Genomic DNA, 14710 nt, shown 5'->3' with positions numbered 1-14710 from the left:
GAATACAGGATGGATATTTAGAAAGATTGTGCCGGAGGAAAATGGCTCAACCGAAGGAAAACGGAGAGAAGCACTTGCTGTGCGAAAGCTATTGGAAGTAAAAGGCTCAGCCTCATCATCATCACTCAGTAGAACCATCACAGCACCAGCGTCAACGTTCCCCACTTTCATTCCCTTTCCTTTCAGACTCAGCATCTCGATCTCCTCCCAGCGACTCCGAACGGCGACCGGCACAAATGGTGTAATTCACCGCTGATCGCTTCTCCTTATAAACAGCACTAACTACAACTCCTCCACCGCTTTCACCGAGGACAATGAAAGGCTTAGGCAAAAGCAACTTCATTCTCATTTCCAAGCTCGTGCATATGAAAAAGAGGGGTGAACCAGAGTAGCCGGTGGGATTGAGGGTGATTTGGGTGACACGGGTGGAGTCAGGGGAGCAGGAGAAGCCGTAGACAAAGGAAGTCCAGTGAGGGAGAGATCAACGGTGAAGCAGCGTTCCAAGCAGCTCAGCAAGGAGGTAGATGCAAGGATATGTTGGTAATTGAATATAAAAGTATATTTATATTAAATGAACTTGAAGCTTTAAGTGTATTTTAACGTTTTGTTGGATTTTATTATATTTTCATTTTTTATATGGAATTTTATTGGATTTCTCCCTTTAAGGATCATAAAACTAAATTATTCATTGTATGATATTTAATGGTATTTTTGTCTTAAAAAGTTAACTACTAGATTTTTAGATAATTTAAATTTAAAATAGTTTTGAAATATGAAATCATTGACATAAATAATTGGGTAAAAAGATAAAAATATCCATAAACCCATTTGTGAAAACTATCTAGTAGCCTAAAGTAAAAATAATAATATAAATACTCATAATATTATTTTAATAAGTACAATAATGATAAATTTATCAAATTTGTTAAATGTATGTTAATTTATAGTGTCAAATGCTTAGTTGGTTTGTCACCTATCAAAATTTTCTATTTAATATTCAACTTATGCTACACATACAGCATCACATTACCTACACAGATGTCTATTAAAAAATAAATCCTCACTAAAAATGACACCACCACCACCATTGGAGGTAGGATTCATTGATCCACCCTCTTTGGGCTCACATTTCTCGACAGAGAGGTTTCTCCATTTTTTTTTTTTACTCCATTTCTCCCATCTCTATCATTCATTAATTTTATCATTTAAAAAATTATTTAATAAAATAATTAAAATGGTAAAAATAGGAAAAATGAAGGGAAAAAAATGGGGAGGGCCCTCTCCCACATCCCTCACCAAGTTGGCTACCGCAATGAAGGTGAAAAATTCGTAACATAACTCCAAGCAATGTTGTGGCAATGTAAAGAAGCCTTTAACGTCCAAAATCGCCATATTTCTACACATGAGAGCTTGTGGTGCTCTGTATTCTCCGTTCAAATTCCCGACATCGAAGGCCTTGTAAAACAAGGAGAAACACAGAGGGGCCACCACACATCCCATCGACATGCCTATGGCTTGTGTTAAGAGCATGGACTGGGGAGAAGTGAAGGCAAGGTGTCCGGTTTTGAAGTCATGCATTAGATTTGATGAGATGGAGACCATTGATTTGATGAGGCCATAGCCAATGAGTCCAATGATGAAGGCATCATTTTTGCTAGACATAGTGGTGAGGATGAAGAGAGCCACCTTGCCACAGTTATAGGCCATGTTGATGTCGATTAAGCCAACGTCGTAGTTGTAGAAGCTGAGGGCAAGGGCGAGGAGGTAAGCAACGATTATGAAGTACCACTTCAATCGAGGGAACATGAGAGGGACAGCGACAGTGGAGATAACGGCAAAGAATATATATACACTGTATAGGCCACCCATATTGGAATGCTTTTTCTCAAGAACACTTCATTTCATTTCAGATCATCCTATGGTTGTGTCTGGTGATTGTCTGACCCTGCTTCGACTACGAAGATATTACAAATTATGACCGTCCCACCTCACCTCTCTCAAATTACTTCGTATGCATTTAGAAAATTGTCCTGTCACTAGCCAAAAAGTAAAAGAAAATAATCTCTCCAATAAAACAGCCAACTTGATAGGCTGCAAACTAAGAAAGCTTTTAACATTATAAATTAACGAATGTTTGAGAGATTTAATGAATTAATTAGTATTACATATATTAAAATAATATTATGAGTTATTTTTATTTTTTTTAATTTTAGATTACTGAATGCTCATTGCCGATAGTTAGGAGTTTTGGGATTATTAATATGAAAATAATATATATTTGTGCACGTTCTATAGAAAAATTAAAAAAAATTAGAATAATATGGAAGATAGGTTATTTGTTAAGGAAATCAGGGATATCAAGTACTTAATTCTTTGCTATTCAAGTCAATATTAAATTACTAGTACTACTTTAACATTTGGCGAAATCTTAGATTAAAAAATTAATACTAAATCAGGTTGAATTTTTCAACCGTTTTATTGAACACAAAGTAATGGTATACTGGATTGGACCAGTCTCAAGAGTTTGGGGAATTTTCCAGAAATTAATTATTATATATAGTTTATTAAATATTTTAATTTTTATCATAAATAATAATTTGCCAACTAAAAAATAGTATATAATAAATTAAGTATAATTACATATAGTGCTTGTTATATTTTTAATATATTTCCTTACATTCTCTGATTCAATTTATTATTTGATTTGATTTAGTTTTAAGTAAAACATACTCTTTCATAGTAATGGGATAATTATAATATATTTGAAAGGCATCGATATATTTTACTCCTATTTAATATGAAGGGTAGTTTTATATGCTAAAACATTTTACTTAAAAAATATATAAAAGAGGTCTATTATTAAAAATTTAAAAATCTTGTGCCCACAAAATATAGACTAAATTTTTGAAAATTTAAAAGTGTGACCAGTTTATATTGATATATAAAAAATTTATCATTAATGTACAATAAATTTATTATTAAAAATTTAAAAATTTATAAAAAAATTATTATTAATATATAACAATATATCATTAATAAATATAATAAATTAGTTATAATATAAAATATAATAAATATTAAGTTGTTTGCTTGATTTAATTCTATAACATGAGCTATATTTGTAAAAGCTCTATATATATGTATAACTTATTGTATATGTATATAAATATAATAACACACACCTGCATAATGGTGCCTATTTTTAAGTGTGTGTGTGTATTTGGGACGTGTGTATATGAGCATATAAATATAAAAGGGAGGGATTAATGGGAAGAAAAGATTATATTAGAATTCTCATTAGATGTATTACATTTAATTACCATTATATCTCAAACAGAATTATTTCAAAAAAATATAGATATAGAAAGGAAGAATTATTGAATACTACATGCATATGAGGGGTGAAGTTGCCCCTTACCTGTATTGTGGGTCGCCATTGCTTGCTTGTGGAAGATCATGATTATAAATCTTGTTCTGGTCATGCAGACAAAATTAATATTGTAACCTACAAGTAATTTTATAAATATTCTTTGGGCTATGAGTCATTTCCTAGGCACACAATTTTATAAATATTTTTTAAATAGATATAGGGGAGAGGATTTCATAATTTTAAAATAATTTTAATGACGGTATGGGGCTCGAGCATGAAAATGTTGATGTTTGCATTCACGCTCCTGTGGCGCGTGATACTGGCTGGTGTCATAATTTGGATACTAAACCCGCCCACAATTTCCCATATCGGAGCACGTCATCAGTTTCGAAAAGTACATTACTCGTTTACTTACGCTTATAAAGACAAAGCAGCCCTCCAAACTACACGAACCCAACAAAGAAATTCTGCAACCAACTGTGTGGAAAAACGAAGCACCCTCTTGACTCTCCTATTGATATCTAAAAGCTGAGAAGCAGAGAGACATGGGGGATATGTACGGCTATGGAAAGAGTAACGTTATTCCCTCTTCTTCGTCTTCAACCTCACCTCCAGACGAATTTTCCCTTTTTCTGCATCAGATTCTCCTCCCTCCTCCCTCCTCCTCCGACGCACCGCCACTGTCTTCCCTCCTCACCCACGTGCCTGAAAACGCACCCAACGCTTCCGAGCATCAAAATGCCAGCCTTTCATACCCATCTTCTCTTCTTCAAGATGTAATCTCAGGCGTTGATTCTGCCTCTAAAAACCGTGCCTTTCTCTCATCTTACGTGAAGGGGGGTTCTGCTGCAAATGTGTCGTCCTCCTCGGTCGGAGTAAGCGAGAATGAGACTGATGAGTATGATTATGACAGTGAGGTACTGTTATCAGACTGATGAGTACCTTGGTTTTATATGTTTGCTCTGTCCATTCTCGGGATCTTTTGAGTTTCCTAAGATCTGAAGTGAAAACGCAACTCAGTCACTTAACAGTTCATTGTTGTATTTAGGAGGGTACGGTTGAAGCAATGGTTCCAAAGTCAGTTCCTCCTAGGCGTTCATCGAAGAGAAGCAGAGCTGCAGAAGTTCATAACTTGTCTGAGAAGGTTATTGGAATATGATTGTGTAACATGGCCGTTTTTGCCGGTGTACTTGGATTTGATATTTTCTTTTTCATGCTTGTGTAAATTTCTTTCTGGTTTTCTTTTACTTCTGGATCAGCGAAGGAGGAGTCGGATCAACGAAAAGCTGAAGGCTTTGCAGAATCTAATTCCAAATTCAAATAAGGTACTTTAAGTTTCTTTTTCACTTAGTTTAATATAGGTTCGCTTGAGGTTTTGGGAGTCATTTTCCGCTGACATGGGTGATTCTTGTCTATGGTCTTGGCAGACTGACAAGGCGTCGATGCTTGATGAAGCTATTGAGTATCTTAAACAGCTTCAGCTTCAAGTACAGGTGAATATCTCTTTTAAAACCAGTAATTTTATCCCCGCCATTTTTACTTGATTGATGACAGAATTCATACTGTAGGCATAGATCTCGTTGTACAATTTTGTAATTCCATTGCTTGATACTGGAAGACCTTGATGCGCGCAACTCAGAAGACAAGAAAAAAGAAGGAAATAATTTTCAACAACCTGTCAAAAATGGTTTTCTTGATTTTACAAAATATTCATTTGGTATTCATCATTCTAAATCCTTATTTTGAGGTTAGTAAAAATTGACTGTCACAGAAAACATTGTAGCACCTGAAGTTTATCCATTGTCATAATTTTGATGTAAAGTTAGGGGTGGGAACAATTATCTGCAGAACCTGGCAAGTAATTGAAAGTTGGAGAATTTGAGAAAAGTTTAGCTGGAACCATGGTTTTAAGAAAAGATTAAACAATATGCACTTCAAGTAGTAAACTGTTACATTGTATTGATGCCGAGACCATGCGAAAAACAGAATGTCGGATGCTTCATGTGGTGGCAAAAAATTGAAGTGCCATTGCTCATCTTCACTGCTTTTATAGCATAGTGATTGCACTGTCCTTCCTTAGGGCCTTGATACTTTTTTGTTTCTGCTTCCTGGGTTGGTTGTAAATTTTGGAGCTTGATTAAGCAATCCTATAGACTTATCTTGGAAGTTATTATCCTGCATAGAAAAGGCTTTTGTTTTATTGGGTTCTGTGCGATGCAACATTGCAATTTTTGGGCGGCGCCCGTGTATTTTATAGAGCAATCAATATGAACGCTCCTATGGTTTTCACATATTATATATGATGCTGTCTATACCTTATGGTTGCAAAATCTCAGTGAAATGGTCACTTGTCCTTAAATGTAGGTGAACACTTCTTTGGTCAGTGTGTTTCTGATATGTTCTAATGATTAATACTTCAGATGCTGTCTGTAAGAAACGGATTGAATTTGCTTCCTACGTGCTTCGCTGAAGGCTTGCAGCCTCTGCAACTGTCTCAGATGAGAGTTGAGTATGGCGAAGAAGAAGACGGGTCGTGTCCTTTAAACTTAACTACTACTATGCCTCTTGACAATGAATCCAATCTATCTAACAAACGCACTGTGCCCTCTCATTTAAATATAATCAATTCAGAAACACCTTTTGGGTTGGATTCTCAAATCATAGGGCACCTTAGACCCTTTGAACTCAAAGCATCATCTTCTGAGGTATGCTCAAGTTTTGTTACATGTTTTTGTCTGTCCGATAGCGGTCAATTTCAGACTTGTTTTCTTGAATTATAAAGCAGATATGCAGGGAGGACTTATATCAGCACAAACAATTAAATGCAGAAGATTCAAATACCAATCCTATGGGTGATTCTCAGAGTGTGATGATCTTGACATCTTATATGATTATTTGATTATCTGACAGAATTGACAGTATACACAAACAAACATGCTCATGTCCTCTATTTTTTGTCCTTTTGTTTTCTCAGCTGTACGAGAATTTGAGTCAGGTACGTTGGCTTCAGTATCACTCGCCTTTGATAAGCAAAACGACCGGAGTGAAGAATTGAAAACATGCATTGCGGGAAGAGATTAGCGAGAGAAGTCATTTTAAGACAGAATGAACACAACTTAATTTTTAGGTTCATACTTGTCAGTTAAGTAGTAGCTAAAATGTGGTGCATGGGATCTGGATCCAAGCATATAACATTGATTTACATATCAAGTGCATTGGCCATGTCTTAAATTTTGTTTGTTTGAGACAGGATCCAATGACAATGGACTTGTAGAAGAATATTCAAAATCCATATTGTGATGATTACGAGAATGAAGCTAGCTTAGTTGTTTGTGGGAATACCGTATACCTGCATTGGCCAGCTTTTGCCTCTTGTAGAAGCCACACATTTTCCGCCATTAAAACGGAGTCTTCTGTATTTACTTTATTTAATTTAGAATTAGAACTTGAACTTTGGTCATTTAAGCTTAATGAACAGGCCTGGGTTCTTGACAAATGCCAAAAGACAAGATGACTCATGTCCCACTCCTACTATTCAAATTTGAAAGGAATATTTAACAAAAAAAAAACGTGAGACATTATTGATAATTTATGAATAATACAACTCTTTCTTATAAGATTGAACAATGAAAGGGAGATGTTAGCCAAAGTTAGTCCTAGGATGCTTTACTATTTATTAAAGTGAAATGTGTTATAACCTAATCCATAAGAATAAGAGCCTTGCTTTTGCTGTTCTACGATGCCGAGTCCTTGAAAAGCACATTCTTTGCGAAAAACAAAGATGCTTTCGAGCCAAACGTGATTTTTCGTTGATCCCTGCGATAACGATTAAGGGGATAGAATGCTTGGTGATATTCTTTAATCTTCTTTGTAGATACTTAAATCGTAAGCCTCTCTCAGCTATTAGTATTTTTTTCCCTCCTTTTTCAGTGACAATTAGCTTGTCTTTCTTAGCTATCATTAAACATAAGCTACATTGGTCTTCTATAATCGATAATAAAAAAAATAAATCATAACTAAACGTATTGATTGAAATTTCTTGTATTTATTAGTTATATCAATCACATTAGTAAGAGCCTGTTTGTTTTCACCCTTGGGCATTTGACTTTTTGCTTTTGGAAAATTTCGATGCAAGAATTTTGAGCTTTTTGAAGAAAATACTTTTTAAATGTAAAAAAATAAAAGAAAAGAAGTCTCCAAATGGACTTTCTCACAATTAAAAACGTGTTCAAACAACTTTTGAACGCAAAGAGCTTCTCCAAAAGACTTCTAGCATCCCAAAATGAAAACCAAACATAGCCTTAAATTATGACTTTAGACTTCAAAGTGTTTTTTTTTTTTAACCAATACTTCAGACTTCAAAGTGTTTTTTTTTTTTTAACCAATACTTCAGACTTCAAAGTATACCATTCAAAACAAGGAAAGAGAATTGGTCCAGTGACTAAAAAACAAAGTAAGACCGTCAAAGCAAAACTTTTAGACTATTTTATTCCTCACAATTTTTTTTTTTTTGACTATTCTTAGTCAGGGTATTATTCAATTGCCTTTTGTTTGTCATTCAAATGCGCATTTTTCTTTTATTATTTCTCCTGTTGACGCTAGCACACTTTTAATTTTACTTTTGATTTTTTTTTGTGTGATAAACATGTGCAAGTCTAAACAAAAATTCAAAGTTCCATATGTAAAACGCATTACTTTTTATTAACGCATTGTTTAGCAAATTGAATGAATTGAATAATAAAGATTGAGAAATAATAGTTCATATGTATTACTGCTTATTAAAATCATAAAATTAGACTCCCAGTACAAAAACATATTAATCATCATGGTCATGAATCAGCATAATTTTAAAATGAATTTAGTGGCCGGATAGTCACTAAACATAGCTGAAATGGTATTATTTATTATATAAGACATGACTTAAAATAATATTAATTATCATGATCATGAATCAACAGCATTTCGAAATGAATTTTAGTGGCCGGTTCGTTATCATGCATGATTCAAATTGCACAAAGGTATAACTTTCTTTAACTTTCCTTAAATATGTTTCGGGCCAAAAATTAAATACATAAAACATAAGACTTCATAATTTATACAACATTAACAATATTCTAATAAGATAATGAAAGTTTAAAATAAAACTTACTACATCCCATTTTATAAAACATTTTTAGAAGTAATTCTATGTTTCAAAATATAAGATGTTTTGCCAAAAATAAAATCCTAATGTTAATAATTATTTCAATATCACCTCTCATTATTTTACTATTTAAATAATTTTTCCCCTCACCCTTTTATTAATGATGAACAGTAATTTTAGAAACTTATAAAAAAACTAAAATGAAAATTGTAAATTGTATCCAATAAACTTTATTAATAAATATAGAAACACCTTATAAATTGGGGCTAATTTCTTGTTACTTCCTCCATGAATTTTTTAAGTTATATATTTTTTCTAAATGTTAATGAGGTATTTAATTAGCATTTTTAAATTTTGAGAGTCTAAAAATATTACTGGCATACTTATCTAGAGGTTCTCAAGTGGTGAAAGAATTATATTAAAATCTCATATAAAAAAATTAATTATCATAAAATTTATTATGGTGGAAGAATTATGTTGAAATTTTATATAAAAAGATTAATTATTATAAAATTTATTATCAATAAATTTTATAATAATTAATTTTTAACCGGTTAAATTGACGGGGACGATGTTGATGTTAACTCAGGCGGCTGACAACTAAAGGTGGCCGAGAGTCCGTTGGGGAACCTGGCGACTTGTAGTTAGCAAAAACAAATCAGTGACGAAGCAGATAAACAATGGAGACCAGAGAAGCTGCCACGTGATCGAGAAAGTCGTTAAGGGGCGACGAAGCTGTGTAGTCCACAGAGGATGAATTTGTTCTCGTCCGAAAATGCCCAATTGCGTTGAACCCAAGGTCACACATCGAGCTTTTGTCTCATCTTGATCCACTTTTTATCCTTTTATTCATTTTTAATTCTCCTTCTTCTTCCTTTTCGTTTTCCAGTTTGAGTCCAACACCTACATTTCCTGATAAACTTCAACGAACCATCCCTCCACCTTTGTTTGTCTTCTTTAACCCCGTGCGTGACGCTCGCGCTCGTTTCACCTTTTATATTGATAGCGCTCTGGGAAGCATATAAGAGATACACGAGCTACGAAAAGCACGGCAATACAAAGATTTTGGTAGAAAAAGAAAATCAGGGAAAACCCTAGGAATTCGATGGAGAAAACAATGAAGGTGAAGGAGAACGGCCCGACTGAGCAGAATACGGGTCGGGTTATTGATGGACCCACGAACCCGATGGTTTCGCCTCTGCTCACGGATCTCTACCAATTTACTATGGCTTACGCTTACTGGAAAGCTGGCAAGCATCAAGAACGAGCTGTGTGAGTGATCGTTTTTAGTTTTCATCTGTTTTGTTTATTGCCTTTATCCTCTGTTTCTCCTAAGAAATGCAACTGAAGGTAGCAGGGATTCAAATTCTGTATTGCCTTTCCCTTTCTTTTAATGGCCTGCAAGTCTTGGAAAGAACAGAACACAAATTATTATTTAAGATTGGTTGTAACGAATTGCAAGCGTTGAATATCTTTGTCCTCGTTTAAAGGCTTTCATTGGTTGATTCCATTGACTACGACGGCAAATGAATGTTTAAGAGAAATAACGTGTAGATGTTACTTAAGTCTAACATACGCGTTCTTCTCAGATGAATTAGCTCTATTTATGATTTCTGTTGTATTAATGAATTTAGTTCATCCATGACTACAGAACCTATATACTTCATTGTCGTTGTCTAGTTCATTGGCTCCTTACTGACCGCTCCAAAGATCCCGAGCTTGTCCTCGCTTTCTTTCTTAGTGGCATACCCGTGCTTATTTTCTTTTAGTGCTCAGGTGTTCTTTGAAATTTTAATAAGAAGATTTTTGTATTAGTCTAATAGAGATTCTAACTTGGTTCAGGTTTGATTTATATTTTCGTAAGAATCCTTTTGGTGGGGAGTATACAGTCTTTGCTGGTTTGGAAGAATGCATAAAGTTCATAGCTAATTTCAAATTCACAGAGGAGGAGATCAAATTCATCCAGCATACTTTACCTACATCATGTGAGGTAAACCAAGCTATAAAGCTCTCCCACCGGTTTGTCATTAGCAGGCTTTTCTTCACAATGAAAGGGTTAAAGTTCTCTCCATCATTTGTCAAAGTGTCTTGCTGAAATTTTATCTTATGGTAATAGTGAGCAGAAGCTAGATTGTAGCATGTCGCTAGCTGTTAAAGAAATAGTACCACATAGATTAGAAGAAAGAACCTTAACCTAGATGTCTTTTTGTTCACAAAAGTCTTGAGACATGTTGTCTAGCTTTGCTTGGAATGGGACAAATCCTAAGATATGCATACTTAAATAAAGTTACAATCATTTGGATTTCTTGGTGAAATGATGTCCATGTTAAGCATGAAATGTTAATGAGCTTCCATATGCATCTTGTTGCGTTCCTTAATGATATAGCTGATACTTTTCTTTACAGTAATTATGTGTGGCGCTTATTTATGTTGGCCTTCATTATTTTAATTTCTCTCTTCATGTGAATTGTTTGACTCATTAGTAATTGTTGATCTTTTCATAGGATGGTTTCTTTGAATATCTTAGAGGAATTGATTGCTCTGATGTGGAGGTATATGCAATTCCTGAGGGAACGGTTGTTTTTCCTAAGACACCTCTATTGAGAATTGAAGGACCAATTGCTGTGAGTACTTGCTTGTTACTACCATTTAAAGACATCTATTGAATACTATTTCCTTTTGAAGAACGCATACGACTCTTATGCTAAAGTGACCTATATGCTTGTATGCTGCTCAGCTGGTTCAATTGCTGGAAACACCCTTTGTGAATCTAGTTAATTATGCATCATTAGTTACTACTAATGCTGCTAGGCATCGTTTTGTTGCTGGGAAATCCAAACTTCTACTTGAGTTTGGACTACGAAGGGCTCAGGTAACTAAGCTTTCCAGAAATAATGTTTACTGCAAGTAAACTTAGGAACAGTTGGCCTTTCTCAGAATTCATCAGAAGAATCTATTATTCTGAATGTAGGGGCCTGATGGTGCAATAGGAGCATCAAAGTACTGCTATATTGGAGGATTTGATGCAACAAGGTATTATCATTACTGATTTCTTAAAACTGCATTTAGAATGTTGGGCATTGAAGTATTTTGCTGAGTAACTTTTATACCATATCACTTATTTAATATTTCACTATTTTGTTTATTATATTATGCTTTTCTAGCAGTTATTGACTTTCCACGCTTAAGATTTTGTTGACTTAACTCTTTACATTGCTATAATCTACTCGAGTGCTAGAATTAATGTTAATAGGATGTTGTTATGACATAAATATTTTTATTTGAGAAGTTGTAATGCTTTACTTTACTATTGATCTAAAACAAGAGGGCATTTTTCTTTTAACTATTGTTTATGAATAGGTAAATCCTCTGCTCTTACGTGAGTGCAGAGTAATTGCTGTGGGTTTGTACATTGTAATATATGACTCAAGGCCTTCAAAATAATAGAGTCTAGAATATTTCAAATATTCTGGTAATACGTCATCACAAATCTACCATATTTAGTATGACAGGACAGAAATAGGTCAGTTGATGATATAAAATCTTGAACTAACCAACCATTCAATCATGAGTAGTTCCATTTAGTAATCTGATTGTACAAACAAAAAATCATTAGTTATGAATTTTGTGAGGCTACTTTATTTCATAATTCAGATGGGTGGTGATGGATGAACATTAGTATATAAGTTCTTGCATTAATGTCAATGCAATTGCAATGTCTTCCCTCTTTATTTTATTTCATAAACTGGGACGTTATTTCCCAACCTACTATTTAATGTTGATACCCCTCATGATGGCTCTCACATTTCCAAACAAAAATTTATCAATTATTGAGAGATGACATAATCAACTCTCTTATGGCCCCATTCCTTAGATGTTGTATTGAATGTGCATAAATTTCCACATGATTAGTTGGACAAAAATATGGCATCGCCTCTTATTTGCTCATATAGATTAACAGTCTGAAAACATTCAGGATATTAGGCATGTGAGTGTCATGTTATGAACATTATCATTAAAACTAGCTGTATGTACAAATATGAGGTGCTAGAAGTAACATTACTATGTCAAAACTTAGGGAGTGAGATTGGTATGAGAAAATATGATTTACCTTTTCTTTATCTTTGGTTTGGAAGATTCTTAATAGTTTTTTTCTTTTTAATAACTTGACTTTTTCATGCTGTGTTTCAATAGCAATGTTGCAGCAGGAAGGTTATTTGGCATACCCCTTCGTGGCACTCATTCTCATGCTTTTGTTAGCTCATATATGGTGTGTGATCATTTCACTTGATTTTTTTTTTTTTTGGGTGAACAAGGAGTGACTATTATTATATTTGGCTGATGTTTAATGAACTTTTTCATTTCATATGCTAGTTCATTTGTAGTGATATGTCTCCCAATGCAGTTCAAAGCAGAAAGATTCTTGCTTAACCTATCCATGCACATACTTAAAAGTGGAACATAATTTTGTTTGATTATATATTTCTAATATTTATTTCCATATTATAAGCAGTTGGTTGTTGATAGGGGTGTAATGACATGATGCAATCCATGTAACTGATTCCACTTTGTGGGACAAGGCTTGTTGTGTGGTATTTATCCTAGTTTCTATGCATTAGTGAATAGGAAAGTCATACATATTGGAAAAGATATACAAGTGTACTAGTAAATGGCAACATTCTGTTGTTTGCTGCAATTTTTATTTTTCATGCCCCAATTTCAAGTTGTAAGGTCTTACTCTGCAGCATAAATAGTTCAGACTTTAGACATTTATAAACCTGTTTGAATTCTAATGCTGAGAATTTGGGAATAAAAAAGAACAGATTCATTGTTGGAATCATGGTGGAGATTATGGTGAAGACAAAAGCAACTGTACAAGCCTAAGCAAACTGGGTGAATATGATAGAAACAAATGAGAAATTAAGCAAACCTTTTCCCTTTTCATTTTTCATTGAAATGTGCGTTAGACCCCATAAATTTGAAGTTAGACCATATGAAACTTCAAAATTATGAGATAGATCCCCTCTAAACAGGACAATTGAACTTCTTTCTGAAGTTTTGTTGAGCATATTTTTATCAGTTTTTGGGTGGCTTTTGTGTGAAAATTTTCATTTGCTGTGTAAAATGATTCATTCTGTTTTACATACTTTGCTTATTTTAACTTGCAGAGCCTGACGAGATTATAGATAAATCACTTCAAAGACAAGATGGCTCAAGTACATGTGAGGACTTTGTTAGTTTGGCTCAATCATGGCTGAGCAAAATTCAGGTGTCATGATATGGGCCGTTGCATCCTTCGTGTGTTAATTATGTACTTCTCTCTATTAACTATTTGAATGCGTTGTCTAACTGCCCTGGCGGATGAAAGAACATAATAGTGATTGATTAGAGAAAGTTGGGGATGTTAATATAATCCATTAAGCCTTTTCCTCAGAATTTAAGTTGTGTGTTAATTAGTCTTTCTGTACACTGTTTTATATGCTGTGCTTTTTCTACATTTCAAGTTCAAAAAGGCTTTTCTGTGAACATGCTTGTTAAAGATATTAATAAAAAGTTAACCTTCTCCTAAAAGCTTTGACCATTGAGATATTTGGTCTTTGACGGTGAGAATGGCAAGTATTGGTAAACTTCAAATTTTTTTAGTTATCTTTTGAACTTTCACAATTGTGAAAGGATATTTTCTTTTTCTTTTTTTTTCTTTTTCCTTTTTTAGCTATAGGAATGAAATTTTTGATATAATTTCATGCCCAGTAGCTGTGAGAATTTAAGGCCAGAGATTAGGACTGAAAATAACTGAAATAATTAATACCATATGTTATTAATAAAAGTAGAGCCAGCACATATATTTATAACTGAGAGAACTAAGACAGAGGATAACAATTCTCCTGATGTTTGGTCGGCAGAGAGAGAGGAGAATCAGAGAAAGAAAACCTATAATATATGATATGCGATCACACAGTTGACTACCCACAAAATGAGGTAAAAAATATAAATTTTGTTATTCCCTTGGAGGAAAATTAGGGGCCTGCATATTGCATAAAGGCATTTTTAAACCAAGGCGATGAGAATCAGAGGCCACTGGATGATTTCTTATAGGAATAATGTTTATTCCAAGTTAAAATTTGCCATGGACAGTGAATCCTTGGGAAAAAATTCTAGTCCTTGTTCCTCATTGTGAAAACTCCCTTAAACTATTT

At 33.9% G+C, this 14710-nt stretch overlaps 2 protein-coding genes and 1 pseudogene across 5 annotated transcripts; 2 read left to right on the top strand and 1 right to left on the bottom strand.

Moving 5' to 3' along the window:
* Positions 1-151: 151 nt before the first annotated feature.
* On the bottom strand, positions 152-1869 carry LOC129295747 (metal-nicotianamine transporter YSL3-like; annotated as a pseudogene).
* A 1965-nt stretch (positions 1870-3834) lies between these two features.
* On the top strand, positions 3835-6686 carry LOC129295751 (transcription factor SPATULA-like). 4 transcript variants are annotated; one of them, XM_054934313.1, is made up of 7 exons: positions 3835-4287; positions 4419-4514; positions 4630-4695; positions 4798-4863; positions 5791-6075; positions 6156-6222; positions 6345-6686. In XM_054934313.1, exons 1-7 carry the CDS (start codon positions 3916-3918, stop codon positions 6449-6451), a joined length of 1059 nt encoding a protein of 352 aa, XP_054790288.1. In that variant the 5' UTR covers positions 3835-3915; the 3' UTR covers positions 6452-6686. The 4 variants fall into 4 exon arrangements, with proteins under 4 accessions (XP_054790288.1, XP_054790286.1, XP_054790287.1 ...); XM_054934311.1 differs by having other exon boundaries at positions 6156-6234; XM_054934312.1 differs by having other exon boundaries at positions 6153-6222.
* A 2455-nt stretch (positions 6687-9141) lies between these two features.
* On the top strand, positions 9142-12819 carry LOC129295750 (nicotinate phosphoribosyltransferase 1-like). The gene is made up of 7 exons (XM_054934309.1): positions 9142-9312; positions 9403-9785; positions 10356-10503; positions 11018-11137; positions 11251-11385; positions 11485-11546; positions 12708-12819. The coding sequence occupies exons 2-7, from the start codon at positions 9619-9621 to the stop codon at positions 12802-12804; spliced, it is 729 nt and encodes a 242-aa protein (XP_054790284.1). The 5' UTR covers positions 9142-9312; positions 9403-9618; the 3' UTR covers positions 12805-12819.
* Positions 12820-14710: the final 1891 nt, after the last annotated feature.

The sequence above is a fragment of the Prosopis cineraria genome, unplaced genomic scaffold, assembly GCF_029017545.1.
Source record: "Prosopis cineraria cultivar Desert tree isolate PC_DT_omini unplaced genomic scaffold, ASM2901754v1 PC181, whole genome shotgun sequence".
Lineage (NCBI taxonomy): Eukaryota > Viridiplantae > Streptophyta > Magnoliopsida > Fabales > Fabaceae > Prosopis > Prosopis cineraria.
This window is presented reverse-complemented; position numbering and strand designations above follow the sequence as displayed.